This window comes from Myotis brandtii, unplaced genomic scaffold (assembly GCF_000412655.1).
Source record: "Myotis brandtii unplaced genomic scaffold, ASM41265v1 scaffold374, whole genome shotgun sequence".
Classification (NCBI taxonomy): domain Eukaryota; kingdom Metazoa; phylum Chordata; class Mammalia; order Chiroptera; family Vespertilionidae; genus Myotis; species Myotis brandtii.
The window spans coordinates 6,169,939-6,190,351 of record NW_005364372.1 but is presented as its reverse complement, the minus strand read 5'-3'; the positions used below and the strand labels follow the sequence as shown (position 1 = coordinate 6,190,351).

At 35.0% G+C, this 20,413-nt stretch overlaps 1 protein-coding gene across 1 annotated transcript in view; it reads right to left on the bottom strand.

The window, feature by feature from the left end:
• The window catches only part of MEOX2 (mesenchyme homeobox 2), a 65,559-nt gene extending 45,315 nt beyond the window's left edge, over positions 1-20,244 (bottom strand). The window contains exon 1 of the mRNA XM_005872326.2: positions 19,470-20,244. Coding sequence (XP_005872388.1) covers positions 19,470-19,983 — 514 coding nt within the window. The 5' untranslated portion in view covers positions 19,984-20,244. The remainder of the gene's footprint in view (positions 1-19,469) is intronic.
• Between the last annotated feature and the right edge of the window lie 169 nt (positions 20,245-20,413).

Below are 20,413 nucleotides of genomic sequence, written 5' to 3'. Positions count from 1 at the left end.
CGGGGGGCCCCACCATTGCACCATAATTGCCCCACAGAGGGAGGCCCAGGCCACCGACCAGTGGGCTGTGGCAGATGGGCGGGGCCTCCCTCTGTAGGGCAATAGATTACAGGGCTCCCGGACTATGAGAGGTTGTAGGCCTGGCTGAGGGACCCACCCCCAGTACATAAATTTCGTGTACTGGGCCTCCAGTGTTAATATAATACATACCACTATTTCTTTAGAGAAGTGTTTGCGTTTGTGTTTTTTAGTTTTCCATTTTTCCTAAACTAAAAGCAAGTAAGTAAATATGGAAATAAATGTTGAATCAACTCTACTTATAATCAATAAAAAAAGCTCTCATCGCACCAGGAGAATATCAGCTGTACAATCTTCTTGTGAGATTTTAACTGTCAGCAGATCCGAACTTTTGAATGATACTGGATTCAAAAGAAAAAAAATAAAGATAGGACTGGAAAAATTAAACATATTTTGTAGTTGCCAGGCAATATAATATTTCAATGTTGAGTAATGCATTAATCCCCTATAGGAATAAGCAGACTTTTAGTTTCCATAGTCTTATAAGCCAAATTCTGATATTTTTGGCTTAGAACAATGGAGCAAGCCCCCATTCCTTCAGACTTTTTCCACATCCTCTTTAATACCCACACAGTGCTGTGACTGAGAGACTGAAGTAGTTTGGTAATATATTTGTATTTCATCCTGAGATTTATAAAGAATGGAACAACTCCAAAAGATGTATGACTAAATGTAGTGCATATGAAAATTTAAAAATCCAACTCCATTAAACCAGTCAATGTTTCCCATAGTTAGAAAGCAGTAGTCTAACAAAACGAATTCGTCACGACCTGGAGGTCAAAGTCTAAAGTATCATCAATACTTTGGGAACAGGAGCTCTATGATTAAAAGGTCTATATACCTTTTTATAAAATAATTCAGAGATGTAAATTACTCTAGCCTCCAATGTATTAGTGTGGCAGTCATTTCCACATCTGTAAATAACCAAAGCTATGCCTGCGGATAAAATGTCAACTTTCCCATTGTAGTTCCCAAATAGGAAAGCCACAGAGAACATACTGGTATGACTCTCTTTCACAGCCACAAACTGTATTTTGCTTAAAAGTTTCAGGAAAGTCTAAAACCAATATAGTTATAATTTATGGATGAGAAGTTGATGAGTAGAAAGATCCAATTTTCAAAAAAGAAGGAATGAAATAAGAACTCTCATCTTGTCCCAAATCTGTTTCTATCAAGCTAGAGAGATTTCTACAATAATCTTTAACATATCTGAATGGTATAGCACTAAATTAATTTTTAAAAGAAACAAAATGGATGTGCCAGTTTTATGAAAGCAGAACGATTATAAATCACTGAACAATGCACTAGTATAAGGCAGGCAGTGGGAAGCATGGGTACGGTAATGGGTAATGGCATCATTCCAGTCACTGGCAGACACAAAACTACTTGCTGTCTTCATCTCCCCAGTTACACTCCTGATCCTTTCAACATCATCTATTTGAAAACATATATCCCATGAATTAACGAGCTTACCAAACCTTGAGATGAAGAAAATTTTTAGTTCAAATAAAAATTTTAATTCAGATCAAGTGTTTATTTCGTAGCATTATGATTGTTAAAAAATATCAACTATAGTTATTAGTGTTACAGAAGCAAATAACTACAGATAAAGGACACAGGTTAAGAAAAATTTGCTCTGTTACTGAAGCAAATACATTCCTTAATGGAAAATAAAGGGTAAACACAAAATGCAGGGAAAACAGCAATGTACCACCCTTTGAAATTTTATTTTTGAGATACATTTTCAGTTTTCACTTTGTTTGTTTATTTCCTTTGCATCTTATTTGTTTTTGCTCTTTCTAGGAGTTTGGCATTTGCCCTGCTTTTACATGAAATTGTATTTTCCCTAGTGGATTGCTGGTTAGAATGCATGTGCATTTACTTGAAAGGTACTCATTTATTTTAGTTAAGATAAATAAAAACAAAGCATAAGTCCAGAACTTTATGAAATTAAATAAGCCAGCTAACAAACAAACAAAAAAGCCCTCCCAATCAGTGCTTGATGTTTACTCCTTAATAATGACCATGCCTTTTAATAAAAGTTCTTATATGAGGATCAATGACCATTTAATTTGAAGTAGAATATAAAGAAAAATATAAAACATCTCTAGTGCTAATTCAGTTTGGGGGGGGGGGGCGGTTCATGGCCTCCAGATTCCTAGACTTTCCTCTTCAAATTTCCTATGTTCCTATAATTCATGCTTTCTACTTAAGAAATGTCCAAGGGCCCGACAGAGTTTATTCTTGGCTTCATTTCTGCACTTTTGCTGAATGTCAAGGTTTGAGGTTTGTTTGAATTCCTGCTCTGTGGAGAGCTTCTGGACTTTCTAGCAGGTGTAAGGACCTCATGGCTCCTTCTGTTGCATCTCATTTCCACTTATTCAATACTTTATCTTGGAGGATGAAGCAAATGTGACTTTCGTGTTTCCTGGCAGTCTCTTGCTTCAAAGGACTTAATGGTGATTTGTTTATTTCCCAGGAAATGGAAACCAGTCAGTGATGACAGATTTATTAGTTAAGTGGACATCACACACAAAAAATCCTTTTCTTGCAGTTCAGGCTTCCTTCTAACCACACTCTAAACGTTCAAGACAATGTTATATATTTTGGCAAATCAAACCCATGTGAATTAATATAGTCATATTTGTGAATTGATATGACTTCCTCCACATACATTTCCAGAATAACTTAGAGGAAAGAAAATGAGCAAAGAAAACTAATATTAATCTAAAATAAGAGGGGGGAAATGGCATTCTAATAAAATGGTAACACTAAATATCTTTAGGAAAATAATTAAAGGAATAATAAAGCAAAGGTGATGAATTGGAAGGATTCAAGTAAGATGTTTGGAATTTAGAAAGAGCACTTGCAACAGAGGAAAACCATGAAATTCCAAACCATGAGGTAATTTTGAGTATAACACTATAGATTTAATTGTCATATTAATCACTGATAGAGTATTACTTAATGTTTAAATTTTCAAAATAAATTGGAAGAATAGGCCTCAAATCCAGAATGGCCCAAATTCTTGCTTCTTAATGAATTACTGATTTTAGCAGGAAGTAAATGTCATTTTATTTCTTTAGCAAGAAAGACACCAGTCATGATCTCATCAATGGAAATTCCTCTCTTCCACATTAATTTTTTTTAAATCAGCGAACTAACCTTCAATACTCATTCAAATTATATGTACGTTTGTAATTAAATTATCATAATACTATCCTAGGAAAGTAGATTTATATACTATCCTTACCCTTATTGTAGAAAATAACCCACTGAGCAATCTTCAAAAGGAAAATTTCAGGTACTTGACATCTTAATAAAGAATCAGGGTGACATTTTCAAACAGCAGATTATAGAAATAAGAGAAAGAAAATGAATTGGAAGTTATTAGTCCCAGCTTTGCAGACATTATTTTAGGGGTTCTACTCTCTAAGCCACAATGTTCTCATCTTTAAGATTGAGGGGTGGTTTTGATGAATTCTGGAATCCCTTCCAATTCTAACATTCTGTGAACATGTTTAAGTATAGCCTGCAGGGAAGTCTCAATAGCTTTCAAGATAAAGATGAAAAGTCATTTCAGTTGTTTCACAATTCTCATCTAAAGTCAGTGCCTGAAATATGAGAGAGACTATGCATGAGTCATGATATGCAAATATCTTCCACAGTGTCTTCTGGGGGCATAATCCTCCTGAGCCTTATCAAGATGACGTCAATTTCATGTCCAAAATAATACAGCATATTTCATCAGCTAGCAAAATATCTTACCTTTCACTCTGATTTTATCAAATGACATCCTAGCAATAATATTATAAATTACAGTTTGGTTATCTACAATCAATTACTGCCCACAAAGCTTGATGCATAACACAAAGGAATGCTTAAATCATAACAACTGAGGATCTGAACAAAAATAACCTAGGAATAAATTATGTAACGATTCCAGGAAACCAAAACCTACCCTGAATTTCATGTCTATATTAATCAAGAAGGAGCCTGGCCGGCATGGCTCAGAGGTTGAGAGTCCACCTATGAACCAGGAGGTAACGGTTGGATTCCCGGTCAAGGCACATGCCCTGGTTGCGGGCTTGATCCCCAGTAGGGGGTGTACAGGAGGCAGCCAATCAGTGATTCTCTCTCATTATTGATGTTTCTATTTCTCTCTCCCTCTCTCTTCTTCTCTGAATTCAATAAAAATATATATTTTTAAAAACTACAAAAAAACAAAGATTCTTATATTTTTTTTCCAAAGGTGATTTGATCCAGTTCACAGTGTAATAGATTTTCATGCACTCATGACTTCAGAAGTTGATCTTAAGAAGTGAGATAAATTGAGGCATGTTTCATCATTTCCTGAAACTTCCCTGGATTTCTCTTGATATTTTCATCACGTATGCTAAGTTATTATATCCTCTATCTTATTGTTACATCCAGTTGTTTCCATCTTAGTCTTTGCTACTATTCTTTGGATCTTTCTAGAAACCTGTTTGTTCTATTCATTGTGTTGGACTCAACAGTATAAAGTACTTATAGAACCATGTCCCTGGCACATAGTAGGCATTTAGTGAATTATGTCAGAGTCTGTGAATTATAATACCACTGAAACACCTATGGCATTGGAGTGTGTGTGTATGTGTGTGTGTCTCCTGGGCCAGGGAACAATAGGCTACAATTTGCCACTAATTTCCATTTATCTAAATAGTTCTTCTCTGAGTCACTTGTTTCTAATGAATTCAACTTGATCTAAAATACAAATGCTGCTTCCTAAGCTTAATAGGTGATTCAAAATGAAGTGTATTTCCATTAGAAAATGTAAAATGAGAGTTTAAAAAATATTAGAAATATAGAGAAAATGTGAGACAGAATGTATATCTGATCTGAGAACAACACAAACACCTCATGAAGAAAATCCCTTAATCAGACTTCTGCTTGTGAATTCCCTTTGAAGCAGCTACTCCCTAGGTTAGCACCTCCTTAGGACAGTTAAATTAAGGATCCACTTTATTCCAGCCACTTTGAATAACATTTACATTTTCTATTGGTTTGATTTGGTTTGGTTTGGTTTTCTCACATCCTGAGCTTTCAAGGTAAAACCATTCAATTTGGAAGTCACCTATTTCTACTATGCACCAATATGCATTTAACTACGTGATTGCATTTAACTAACATACTTAGTTATGCTTTTTAAAAAGAGATGCTTTGCATATGCAGACTATTTCTTCTAAGTGGTTTCTGTAAAAATGAATAAATAAACAAATAAATAACCTCTTATCTCTACTTGTATCCATGAAAAAGGTACACTATTTTTTCAGTTGGGAAAAACTAAGATGCATTTAACTAAAGCAAAAAAAAAAAAAGATTGCTATTAATAGGTTACCACATCCACACATTTATATGCCAATGGCTACTAATATAATATGAGCAAATGATCAATATAAAAGTAAATCATCAATTTCACCTACTGTAAACTACTAAAATGTTTTACCCACTCTTCTACACTGCCAATAGAACTTTATTACAAATTACATTTGGTCTGGCCTTCTTCTGTTCCAAAATCTCTGTAAAAAATTGAGTTACCTTTGATTGTGTGTAGTGTGTGTGTGTGTGTGTGTGTGTGTGGTCCTAAGATAGCCTAAATGCAATCATTAACAATTTTCTACATTTTCATACTTGAATGTACATCCTCAACTCATAAATTCTAACATGAATGTATCCAGTGATATCGTTGCTTAACTTAATATTGCCTTTCCTCCCACAAATCACTAGCAGTTCAATCATTAATTAATTACCAATTAATCTCTATTAAAAATGAATCCACTAATGAATAGTCCTCTTACTTCCCACATATTCAAAACTCTGTGGTTGTGGCACTTCATTGTGTAATATATGGCCACAGTCAAATAGACCCAGATGTTTCACTGTAGACATAAGACTCCATATATTTCACTCTTCCTTGCATTTGCTCTTTTTCTAATGCCAAAGGAACACTTATCCTCATTTTCTTCTCAGAAAGTTAAAAATTTCTTCTAATAGGCTCTTCTGTTGGTCAACTACCTGACTTTTGCAATTCTGGAATTCATACCAAAGACCATATTTGAGAGGCTTTGAAAGTTAATAATGTTTTATCATTAATTGCCCCCGTCTGATTCTATTATGTTTTCATACTTTCCCCCGGAAAATCTAGCCTAATTCCTGGCATGTTCCCCACCCGTTCCCAGAAAAATGTTCTCCTCCCTATTCCTCAAGAGGCCTGGAAGAATCTCCCTAGTTGACCCTACATTTTTTAATATGCTTTCATTGTTTGCTTTCCCACTTCCAAAGTTCCATTTTTTTACATTTACATCCATTGTCATATTGTGTTTTACTTCATTTTAATATTGTATATATAAATCAATAATTTAATGTCTATCTTTTGCTGTTACTTTGATAACTAGCCAAATCTCAGGCTTGCAGATTATGTTTCATTAATAATTATTTTAGGATGCTCTTTGACCTCTGCAGAACTATGGATGTATTTTAAGTAAACAGTTGTTTGAGTAAACGCAGCATTTATCCAAAAAGTTTTACAATACAATGCTCTTTGCATTTTACTTTCAGATATGCTCCAACTGTTACAGTTAAAATTTTTTCAAAAAATATTGAAAAAATTAAATTACTGCTTATATTCAATATTATTTTGTATTAGTTTCAGTTGTACAGCATAGTGATTAGCCAATTATATACTTCACAGTGTTCTTCCATGATATTTCCAGTACCCAAGTTATTTAAGTAAATGCATATTAATTATTGTCCATTTTTTTCAGAAGTGGTAAATATATACCATGTAATCACAAGTATTTCACTTTAGGAAGCATCCATAAAAATCAATCAGAAACAAACACAGATAATTACTTAAGCCAGATATCCATTAAACTCTCCTATGGATTGCTCAAGAATCTCCTGAATTTGCCCCACTACTGGATGCCTGGAACTAAAAGTCTCAGAAAACCCCTAACACAGGTCACTCATTCATCATTAGGGAAGCTTTTTCTAGGCAGCAAATAGGATCCCAATGTTGGATATCACACTAAAAGAAAAAGAAGACACTGACTTTTCCTTTGGGATTGCACGTAATTCAAATGAAACCTAGACACCTGAAATAGGAACAGCAAAGAGAACCATCAGGCAAAATTTAAGTGTATTATTATGCAGTCTATAGACATTAATTTGGAAAGAGATGGGAGGCACAGACCTGAGAAGGTATCTCAAGCAAGATCTTAATGAAAATAATGAATATATATTAGAAAAATATATTGCAGACTATGGGATAAAAATACAAAATAAATTGGCAGATAGCATAGAACTAAAGGCACACACACACACACACACACACACAAATGTATGTAAAACTAATGAAATCTGATTAAGATTAGTGGATTGTATCAATATCAGTTTCCTAGATTATACCAGTATCAATTTCCTGGTTTAGTTATTGAATTATAATTATGCCAGATATTACCACTGGGGTGCGGGAAACTGGGTAAAATGTATATGGGATTCCTCTGTATTATGTCTTACAACTGCATGTGAATTTACAATTTTCTCAAAATAAAAAGGTTTTCTATAGTGTTAGACATAAACAACTTTATTGAAGAAATATTAGTTAAAATGAAAGCCAAACCAATGTCAACAAAACTGGCCCTGCTAGTCAATAAAACCTTTAATGATTGAGGTGGGAGATTATAGATGAAAGCCAATGAATTTACAGCCCTAAACTCTTATCCAAGGAAATTAGATAGTAAGTAACATTCTTTAGTCGATGGGGGGAAATGCAGAAAATCTTGTGGAAAACTTCTTATATGAAGCTACAATTATATACATTTAAGTACCCACATTAAAAAGTATAAGAACACATACACGATAAAAGAATGCTTTGCCAGGAAAGCGCTACTATAAATCTATTTACCTGATTGTAAATATAATATATATGAGATTATATGTTGAATTATATATCAGATTATACATTACTTACATTTCATATGTATGTTTGATATTAAACACAATTTGCATCCAAGAATCAATACAAGTAAAATCTAGTAATATATTATTGATGGACATTAGTCAAAATTTTACTTTACAGTCAATATAGAATTGTATTAGGGAAGAATGAAAAGAGATAAAGATACTTAGAAGACAGTACACAGGGGACCTGGGAAGAAAACAAAATTAAGTGCAAGAGACATTAAAGTGAGAATATGAAGAAATATATAGAAGGATGTGCAATAGTATGGATTTGGGCTGAGCTGTGTTGGAAGAAACAGCATGGCTAAGTCCTGAATATAAAAGAAGAAATCATCATTTGAGACCATTAATATGAAGGCCTTTTGAATGTAAATTAAAATTAACTAGGTACATGAGGAATTATTTTGGAAATAAAATGATATTTTGCCAAAAAAGAAAAATTCTTGGAAAAACCAACTGTATTTTTCATGTTTAATTTTGTGCTTTGAGGTTTTAGTAAGAAGTAACGATCCGGAATTAGCATGATAGGTCAGTGTGAAGAGTGTTCCAGATGTTATATGGTTCGTTGTTTTGGGGAGGAGCAGATGGGTCTAATGTTTACAGTTAGTGGGAAAGATGGGTGTGGGTAGGAAAGCAGAAGAAACAAGGAAAACACATCTGGTTAGCAAAGGCAAAATGCCAACCATTAATATTTTTTAGTATCTTCTGTGTAAGGATATTACAGGGTGGGCAAACGTAGGTTTACAGTTGTGAGTGGGTGGCACAGTTTATACTTGTATTCGTATTTATTAATTATTGTATTGTTTTCCATTTGAAAAACTGTAGATGTACTTTTGCCCCATCCTTTATATTAAATTAAAAAGATCAATACTTATCTAACAATGGAGATAAAGTTAATTACCTGAGACAGGGGAGAATTGATAGCTGTTTATTTGTTGCTATTTATTACTTTGAACACAAAAAAGCAAATGCATTATAGGTAAATCTCAATTTGGCCATATTTATGTGTATTAAATTTAAAAAATTAAAACAGGTAACATATTCTTCCCTTCACAAATGGCTAACAAAATATGATTCTGTTTACAAAAGTATATATAATTTATTGGTATAATACAGCAAAGTCCACGTGCACATTGCCAGATATTAAACTCTGGTTTAAAGTAAAATGCTATGGTAATTGTATGAGGTGTCAAAAATATGCAGGCACATTGGTAATCGAAAATAAGAACTGTGTCCTTAGAAAATGGAAGCTAAGAAAGTATCTCAGTGTTCATATTCATAAAACAAGAATGAAAAACTACTGAGGTAATAGGACATAAAATCAGATTCAGAAAGAGGTAGTTTACACCCAAGTAAAGCACTTCGTGAAATTGCACTTTATTCCCTCAAATGCAGTAGCCAACATTTTAAATGATGCTGAAATTTATTTTTATTGGGAAGACTAAAACCTTAAGGTTTAAAAATATTTTATGAGATTTTCCTTGTAAGGGCACTAGGCTGAAGTCAGGATATGGAAGCTCAGCTGCCACTACTTGGCTGAATGGACAGACATTACTTAACTTCTCTGGGCGCTTTCTCTCCTCTAGGAAATACAGTCACTGAACTGGGTGATGCCTTGGGTCTCTTCTAGTGTCTTAATGATTCTGATTCAGATGATCTGTTCCAACATTACTGATTACAACTTATTAAAAAAAAACTTTACACAATAAGCCTATCCTGAAATCCAAGAGTAATGCCTAGCTGGTGTTTGATCCTTCTCGTCGCTGCTGTTTATTACTGAGCATTCAGTGCTTTGTTATTCCTGCACCCCTTTCTCTACCCCCTCCCATGATCTAGCAGTCAAGCAATCACGAGTCCTTTGAACTTCTCTTATTTTAGGGATTAAATCACTGTGAATACAGGAGCTTTGAAAGAGTTAACTCGGCATTTACAATTTTAATACAGTATTTGATTCTACTGTTTATGCAAAAGCAACTGCCACAGACCATCACTGTAATAATTTAAAATGTCTCTGAAATACATTTCTGAATTGCCCACTTTGAACTGTGGCTGCAGGAGAGGTAACTAAGCTAAATAGAGTGTAACTAACTAATCACTCAGAATTTGTGAGTTTTGCTTTTCTCTCTGGCCTCAACTTAAGCAATAATTCTCAACAGTTTGTTAAATATAAATAAATACACAAACAAGTTATTTTCTTTGAAAAAGGAAATTGTCATCAAACTAAATTGGTTTTTATGCATTTTGTGGGGAATATAATTACATTTTAAGTGGTATTTGCATATTTGCCATTCATGAGGCTCTCCAAATGGAACCACTAGAAATAACGAAGAGCTATGATACGCAAATTCCTTCTGCAATAAACTCTATAGCACAGCAGAAAAATGTCACACCCAACCTCCAAGTTAACAGCTGAAACAGAGACATAAAATTTCACTGTCAGATTTAAATCCCTTCTATTGAAGTTCTGTTCCCTCTTGACTAAATGCTCTGTCCACTTCTCTTGAAAACAGGTGTTTGATAGAGAAGTGGCAGGGCACACTCAGGAAAGAAGGTTAGGAGACGCCCAAGGAAAAGAGGCTATAGAATGGGAATCTTCAGGGTGATTAAGTGAAGGCAACTTGAGTCTTTTACACAACTTGGTCTAGAGTTCACCCTACATTTCAGGAAAATGGCATGATACTAGTAATTCGAGGGACAGTTACAGATTATATTTCAGGGGTCCTCAAACTATGGCCCGTGGGCCACATGCGGCCCGCTGAAAACATTTATCCGGCCCGCCGGGTGTTTTTGCCGCTGCTGTGTGCATAGGAATTTGTTCATAGTTTTTTTTTTAAACTATAGTCCGGCCCTCCAACGGTCTGAGGGACAGTGAACTGGCCCCCTGTTTAAAAAGTTTGAGGACCCCTGTTAAATCTTTGGCGGTCTTTTAAGCAGGCAACATTTTCTATAGCACTATTAGTAGTAAAAAACAAATAAAGAGGCAACATAGACAGAAATTGCTTTCAGATGGTGCACACCCACAACATAATTGCACCTACATTGATACATGACAAAAATTACAGCACCTACTGAGACAAACATTGTTCTAAGTAACTTATGTTAATTAACTCACTATAATTTTTTGGAAACTAAGGTAGAGAGAAGTTAAATCACAGCTCGTAAGAGACAGAGTGAGACGCTGTGTTCTCCTAGATCTACCCTGGCCACTCCTCAAGCCTGTATCCCTTTCGGATTTCATCCTCTTTGTCTTCTGATGGCATCCGGCCAATGGGAGGCAACAGGAGGAGACTGGAAGGCATGCAGACAGATGACTGGATTGACATTTGATATCAGCTCCATTCCTCCACCTGAGGTCCCAACGTTCCTTGGAGGCCCCTCTCCAGTGCCTCTCACTGGATTCTGGATTTTTAAAAAAGCTCGCCTTCCTTGCCCCCTCGGGTTTAGATACATTAATGTTTTCCAACTGTGGGCAGGCCCTGGGTGATTTACCATTTCCTGTTGCTCTGCTAGGTGCTACCCACCATCAAATAATCATTAAATTATACCTTTGCATGTGCCACCTATTTCCTTGTGTGATAGAATGACTAAGAAATAAGATAAATCCTTCATGATTTATCAACTAATGGCTAAATATGCAAAAAAAAATTAGTGTTGCTGCTTCTTTTAATTTTCTAAAGCATCTGGACATCCAAGAAGAAGTTTAATAAAGCTCTATTTCCAGAAACAAAAAATAGTTCTGGAAGAAAAGGTATCTACAATTCCCTGAATTTTGAAGGTAGACATGCAAAGATGGTAATCCTAGAAATGTGAATGGCAGCAGGCCCTTAGATTTGGATGCCTAACCTCTGGCTTTGCTGACATTTCGCTCTATCTCTATAATTTACATCTACATGCTGCCTAGTTTAATGCAATCAGACCCATTTATATTTCAAATAAGAAAAAAATATACCAAAGGAAATGTAGTTTACACCTGTAGTTGCAAAGATTTTAATCGTGAAAAGCAGTAAACACACTGAGAGCTTATTTTACTTTCGAAAAATGTTAAATAAGGAGAGATGTCACAATTTCAAACTATACAGTTAGTAATAAAGTTATCTTTAGAGGATTCTTAAAATGTAAAAGCCATTTGTCAAATTACTGGTTTCTGACAAAATCAAAGATACATTTTATCTATTTAGTTTCCACTGAATTTTTAATGGTATAATTCTATTTTACTGAACCACATGATTTTGCTATCAAAATAAATCAACCAGCTGTAAAATTTACTTCGTATTCATTGTTCATTTCATAAGAGTCAGGAGCATTTTATTTTGTTCAACAAATAAGAGTGTACCTCAGTGTGGTTTGCTAGTTTTTCAAGAGGCTAAGAAAAATCATCCAAAAGTTTACTGCGCAGTCCAGCCAGTGTAAGAAGCCATCTCTACAGACACTGAGTACATTTCACCACTACATTTGCAAATAACTATCACTTTGCAAAAATAAATTTTTATTTGGGTGTCATTTCTGGCAAAGCTTGAAGGCTATATTTTCAAAGAGTAAAATTCCAGGCCTTTAAAATTCTACTGGCATCCACCAACCTAAGCTGGGCCCGTCTCTAGGTTTCCACAGAGCCTGAGCAATGACTTCATCTTAATCATTTTCTTGCCCACAGTCATGTAAAGATAACTGGAGCTTTTTGCTTATGGTATTATGGGAAGCTCTTGAAGCATGTGGAGAATAATGAGCTAGAGGGGAAAAAAGAAAACAAAAACTGCAGGAGAGTTGGCATGTTTGACTTTAATGACTATCATTGATTACAGCTTCATCCAGTTGGACTCTCCACACAGCTGTGTGTGTTTCAAGCCTAATATTTTATTTTGCAGCTAGAATATCTAACATCCTATTACAGTGTTTAAGGTGGATGCTCTCGTTCAGATGACCTGTTATCAAACAATTAAATTTGGAATTCTATCTATTAGTGTGTGTATTTCTACGTAAACATATTATTTTAAAGTGTGCTTGTAAATATATGCTCTCTTAATACAACACTCTCCCTTTTTACCATTACCCTTTCTAATAAAACACAGGATAAACGAAAAACTATAAAAAACACACACCTTATACTCATAATTTCAATCTGTGTAACTCTCTAGGTTCAAGAAACAAACCTACAACATATTAGAAAGAAAACTTATGAAAAAATAGGATTTTTAAATACATTTAAAACATTGGAATTAAGCTTTTCTATGAAATTTTGAAGAGAAACAAATTTTGAATCTAAATCTTTAGTCAAAACCCCAATGGTTTTACTACTACAAGTACTACCTAGTAAACATGTTATATTTGTAATAAAGTAAAAACTCCAAGGATATAAGCATTAAGTCATCAAAATACATAAATATTTAGAATTATCAAACTTTTAAGAAAATGCTAGCTTTTAAAAGTAGCATAGCAATATCATATAAGCTAAAGATCCAATTTTTAAATTTTAAATCTATATAGTAGAGAGAGAGCAAAATTATTATTAAGGAATTTTCCTCTCACTCATGCAAACCCTTTCCAAAAATGCATACATATAATACAGATTTTACCTGATTATTCTTGTTCACATGCACATGTAAGAGACCAAAGAACATATCATAAAGTATTTTCAGAATCTTATAAAAATAAGTATTCCAATACATAGTACCAAATTTATAGACGGTAACATGTATAAATTCAGAAATATTAAAGTGCTGTGGAAAATGTAACATTATTAATGGTTTAATGAATAATAGGCTACTTTTTATTATATATTTAAAATTCCAAATATAGAGGAAAAATAATTGACCCATTCAATTACATCTGAACGTTTACTCTTACCAAGTAACTTTCTGTTAATTTAGTTATAATGCATTAAAGGCTTTAATTGGAAATACTCTGAAATAAAAAAAAATCAATGCGTTTGAAATTTACACAAATGATTCAATAGATATATTATTGATTATTTTGTATCATAAAATATCATCTAGCATAACTTTTTTAAAGTGAAAATAAATCCCTTTTTATAATGTAAGTAGAAAACCATAGAGGAAAGGTTATCAAATTTGAATTAATTTTGCTTCAACATAGGTCATGCAAATTGAAGATTGAGACCTGAATTACCGTTACCATTGTAAGTTTCACTCCATGAGAGAAATAAAATATTCTGCAAAGTTTTATCCAGTTGGGTTTTGAACCTCACCCATGACTATGATTTAGGAGTAGTGTAGAGAATGTTGCCACTAACTTTCTTTATTGTGTTACTCCAGGTTAACTTGGGAGGTTCAGTTTGACAAAAACTATTCCAAGAAATAGTCATAAGAGCATCATAACAAAAATAGAAAAAACACACATTAGTGCTTCATTTTTTTTTACAACTATAGTAAAAAGGTTATTAGTGATGACTAAACCATATTAATGACTACAACACAAATAGAGAGAAATAAGTTGTGATAATAAAATGTGCTCTGTTGCTTAAATACATCAGACTTACCTCAATTTCTAAATTGTGGACTTTGGCCTTTGTTTGTGTTTCATCTTTTTTTAATGAACCTTTGGAATCAGACACCAACACCATAATCCAGGAAATGTAATTTAACTGGCCACTTAAGAATTAATCCTTCTTATTTTATGATTACAATCAGAGGTAAATATGCTACTCTTGGTAGTTTCATTTCATGTGCTAATATATTTTACCCACAAAATATTTTATAACAAAAAACAGTATCACAAAAATACAGAAAATTTGAGAGAGATAAATCATCCAAAGTTAATACTCAACAAATACTAAATAATTCCTATGTGTATTTTATTTCCTAATATTTTTCATCTTTAGAATTTATCATTTATAGATGTTTGTAATCATTATAGCAATGCTTGGAAAGGAGACCCATTCTGAAATTTTAGAAATAAATGACTGAAGTGAACAGAGTAAAAAACTAAAATATATTATTGTATTATATTGGTTTTTCTCATTTGAAATGGAAATCTACAAAGCCCTTACATCATTGTTTTGTATTTCCAGCTGCCATTTTAAATATAGTAAATGAATAAAATTGGCACCATTACCAGGCCAAGTATGTATTTATATATGGGTATTTCTTACACAATTTAGCTCAAATGGAAAAAAAAGTTAATTTGAATAAATATGGCATTAGTCTTTCAAATTTTCCTGAATCTAAGGGAAGAAGTTGATCTCTTTTACTATTTCATTTTTGCTTAAAATTAATTTCTGAGACTCTTTAGGTCACACAACAAATATTGTAAGTTATTATAAATTCCAATGCTGTGATGAAGGGTCTATGTTTTTAAACACAGAGGGAAAACACATTAATGCTTAAAATATATTATTATTATTATTTTTAGTAAGTAAGCTTACAGGATGCCAACATAGTGGTTTCCATTGATAATTACTATAAACAAAGATTAAATTTTTTCAATATTTAGTACTGAGTTTTGAACCCAAATGAAAGTTTTAGAAGTGTCATGCCTTACATTTAATGTTTTTCCTTTTCAAATAAACTATAAAGATATTTACACAAAACTTGAAACTATTCCTATTTCTATAATGAATTTATTGCTGACTTTCAACAACAAAACATCTTAATGTTACTCTTAACTTCTTAGTATAATCATTTGAGAAGACGCATATAGGTCAGTGGTACTTAGGTTTTTTAATGTCAGGTCACCATTTAAAAATGTTTATACCTAAAATTAATCTACCATTGCAAGAAAAAGACTAAAAATATCTTTTATTGCATAAATTTGAGACATTTAATTTGTTCAATGTTTTCTTATGATAACCAAGATCTAATGGACTATTTTTAAACTTCTAAAGCAAATGTTAAAAAATAAACATAATCAGTAACACAGAAATGAATGATAAAGTGACTTTTTTTTTCCTTTTAGAAAACATAATGTTTGAATATCTAGAAAAAGTTAGAATAGAATACCAAAGTTAGGGTAGGTAAGATATTACTCTTTATTTAACTTCCAGCTTGTTAATGTCATTCTTGTCATTCTGCATAGTCAGGCATATGACAGACATAATTTGACAATAAATATTTTATATCTTGTAGCTATAAATAAAATATTTATCATTTTACAGAATCTAATATGATTCAAAACCTTGTAAAATCCACATCCCCAAATCATTCTCTTTTTATATAAAATTTTTAATTCTGTATAAAAACATACTTATATCCATTCAATTAATTTGAATAGAAAATATTTACATGTTTATATTGTGTATTATCTTCATATAAACTAAAGTTAGGTTGATTAATCTACTTGGGTTATTTTAACTGCTAGTGGGCATTTTATACCTATTACTACATTGCTTGGCAAACAATCAAATGTAATTGAAGCCAAGTAATTCACCCTATTTATAGACTTTTTTTCAGAATCACCTGCTTTGTATAGATTGTTTTAAGTACAGTTGTAAAGTTTCGATTTTTAAGAGTCCCTTTGAAGAGGTGGCAGATGTTGGCTTTGGTAATAACACTGGAAAGCAGAGCAGGTTCAAAGTTGCAAAAAAAAATGTTCAACACATATAAAAAATAACAGTGTGCTTTTCTATTAAGTTTGGTTATTTTCAACTGTCAATAAATTATAATGGAAGAATAAAGTCCATAAATATTTGTTTCTAGATCCTTAAGCTTCTTGAGTTTGTATATGTGTGTGTTTGGGATGGGAAATGTGTGTTAATGCATGCTGGTAAGTGTTACATATGGTAGTTTTAGCATCATTACCATGGATAAAATTTGGGTTGTTTTTCAATATTTTCTGGTGCTTAAAATCCTATTAAAATTCCACACGGTCATGCACACATACAAGATATCTGGGTATCAGATGCAAGGATACAGAATTTGGTTCCGACTTTGCACTGGATTTATGTACTGCATTTACTCTGAACTATAAATACATAGTTATTATAAACTGCCTAACAAAATATAAATGGTCTCTATTAGACATATGACTTTTATCTAATATAATTTAAAAATTGCAAGAGTTCAGAAATTAATTTAATCTTTGGAAATAATGAAATAATAAAACTGCGCTATAAACAATGAGACATGTGTTAATAATATATCAGAATTATAGTGATTTTCTACATCACTTTAATTTTTGCTAGAACAAGATACCCTTACAATACTATAAAATAAAAGAATTGTGAACATGAATTATGGAAGACCAAATGCAATATCATCACAGGAGAAAGATATCTTGAACTGCAATCTATCTAAAGATATAACAAATATAAATGAACTCAAATAGTGAGACTGGCAAACTAAATGTTATTTTCAATGAGTATACATATATTTAACTGGAAACTATTGGGATATTTCCTTTTAACTAGTCAACATTTCTTTCAAAAGATCCCATCAAAGAAAATGCTCATTCGAACTCCCCAGCGGTTCTATCCTTGGTGATGACTAATTGTAGTTCCCACTTAAGATGTAATCTGTCAATACTTTATGTAGCTGATGTTAACTTTTGTGTCTGTTGATTTTTCCTGCACTCTATTAGCTTCAACATGTGAAAATAAACTTATTTTGTTACATGGTTATTTTCCACCAAAGGAGAGTAGAACTATTAATATAACCAATTTTCTTAAAGTTGTTATTAAAATAATTAAGGGAAGTAGATGCTTAGATCCCACTTTCCCTGTTTCCTCCCAACCCAAATAACATGTGTCTATATGAAAGTCCTGTTTGCCCTAAGCAACTTAGGTGCAGTGGTTCAGTTCAGGAAGCATAAGGAACAACAATCTCTTGCGTAGATTTCTCATTGCAGAAAGTAAAGCGAACAGTAAGAGCTTCCGGCAACTGCAAAAGTGAGCTGACAAATCTGAACTGGAATCTGTTTCCCAAAAAAAGTTATATCGATATCAAGTGCTGTGTCTGATCAGATCACGGCATTCTAAAATTGCTTTTTTTTATAATGAAGATGGAAGCCTTCTTATTACGATTAACCTTTTAACTCTGTCTTCAGAGTTTCACTTATGGCTAGTAACAACTATTAATAATTAGTGATACTACTGGTAACTTCCTTAGGTATAAACTAATTTGTGATCCAGTATTAAAAGTTTACCTCTGACCATGGAAAGTAAAGGTTAGATTTCCCATAACTCATCCCGAAGAACAATTGATAGCATTGCTGCAAAGGAAAAATGAAATAATGTGGGCACTCATTGTCATGTATGGGGGATCTTACCTAAAGCATTATAAAATACAAACTTTTTTCCAGTCTTTCAAACCAATGTCTTGAATTACCTTCTAGAACTGTTAAACCAATTCCTCAAAGGTAGAAAATACGTAAATATTATATTAAACAAATGACACTTTCCCAAAAGATGGATGGCAGGTTGCGGCGCTATAGCTACTGAAGAAACCTCACAACTCGCTTCATTGTAAAACATCCATTAAGGGCTTTGAGGGTTGCCTGGAAAACTTGCTTCTCTGGATTGTGACAATTTCCGTGGCCGGCTGTGCCTCCCAGCATCCCTTTCTGCGTGGCTACTCCACTTATCCCCGGGAAGATCAGCCTCTTGCTCGCACCCACTACCCCGGCCTCAGGGATGCAGCAAACCAGCACAGTTGGTGCTACTGTTAGTTCCCAGTACTTTCTCCGATAACTCTCAATTGGAGGAGGATATTACTTCCCACTTTAAAACTCGGATTCTCTCTTTAGTGCCACAAAACAACTATTATTACGACTCGTATTTCTTCAAGAGTCTGAGCATGTATTTATCAACAATTTTCTGACACATTCCTTAAAATCTTCTGAATTCCTAGATTATATCTTTTTCCCCAAGAAAGGGAAATGTTTACCATTTAGAAAAGGGTGCTATTTAAAGAACTCTGAAATCAGAATTTTTAAAAAAAATCTAAAACTTTTTTTTTCTTCTCATACGCTCTGCCAAGTTCCATTGCAAGTTCCAAATATTGTGCAATAATTTGGAAATCCAGTTAACGATGGGAAAAATCGAGCCACTCAGAGCCGGGAACTTGCAGGGGAAAAAGTCAAGGAGCGGCACCCGCACGCATGCCCAGCGGACGCTGCATCCCCGGGTACACTCCCCTCCCCATCGCTCAGATGGAAGGTCACGCTTTGCAATCGATTTCACATACTGTCACTTGTCCTTTTTATTCTCAACCCTCTGGTAAACTAGTTTGAACCTTGGAGAGCTTAGTGCTGCTGGCCGCAGTTCTACCCTCTCAGCAACACGTGTCCCCAAATCACAGGACCAAGGCAGCCCCGCGGAATTCGGCGGCGGGGAGCCAGAGAGGGCAAGACAGGTACCATCTTCCCTGCCTCCTCACTCTGGTGAGAGCATCTTCCCTGACGTCTCCCCGCCCCTTTTGCCCAGGGTGCCTGGCGCGCCTTACCTGAGCTATCGCTTTTTCTCTTGCTGCCACTTCTCTTCTCCGCCTCCGCGGGTGACAGCGCCTGGCGGCCGTAGTCCCCCGGCGCGCACGCGGCCCCGGTCGGGGTGCTGGAGCCCAGGCTGGAAGAGTTGGAACACAGGACCGGCGGGCTGCTGCCCATCTCCGGGGGCCCTCCCGAGTCCGGCTGGAGGCAGAGGCTGTGCCGAGCCGCGCTCGGCGGGGAGGACATCTGCGGGAGGTGCCAGTTGGTTTGCAGAGCTTGGTGCTGCTGCTGCTGATGGTGGTGGTGGTGATGGTGGTGGTGGTGGTGGTGTCCCCTGTGATGCTGGCTGGCAAACATGCCCTCCTCGTTGGGGTATCCCGCGATTATGCAAGACGAGGAAGAAGTGGAGAGCTCGGGGTAGGACATATGGTCAGATCTTCCATGCAGGGCGAGAGAGGACTGGGAGAACGGGTGCAAGCCTTGCGCGGTGGCGTGAGGGCTGCGCAGGCAGCCAAAGAGCGGGTGTTCCATAGCATGCAAGTCTTGGGTTCCAGGCAGAAGACTTCGCGAAGGTTGCAAACGCCAACACCCTCTGTCACTTTTCACAGTAAACCCTGCGACTTTCCCCCTCCCCGAGCAATCGCCACTGGCGCTTCAGCAGAGCTCGGATAGTCCCGGTCCCGAGCCCTAGCGGCCGGTCTCCTTTACATATAAACACTCGGACCTGGAGGAGCTTCCCTCCGAGCGACTCAAATGTCAAGAGTAGGAGAGGTTGAAGCCAAAAGAAGGTGGTCCCAGGGAACTGCTTTCAGGGGGAAACGGCTCTGAGAGGTTATAAATAGAGTGTAACGTGAGCTGGGGGCTGGCTTAGGAGCCCGGCGCTGACCACATGCAAACTGCCTCCAAAATTCCCGCTCAGTCTGCGCCACGCGCTTCCAGTTCCACTTCCTAAAGCTGCTGG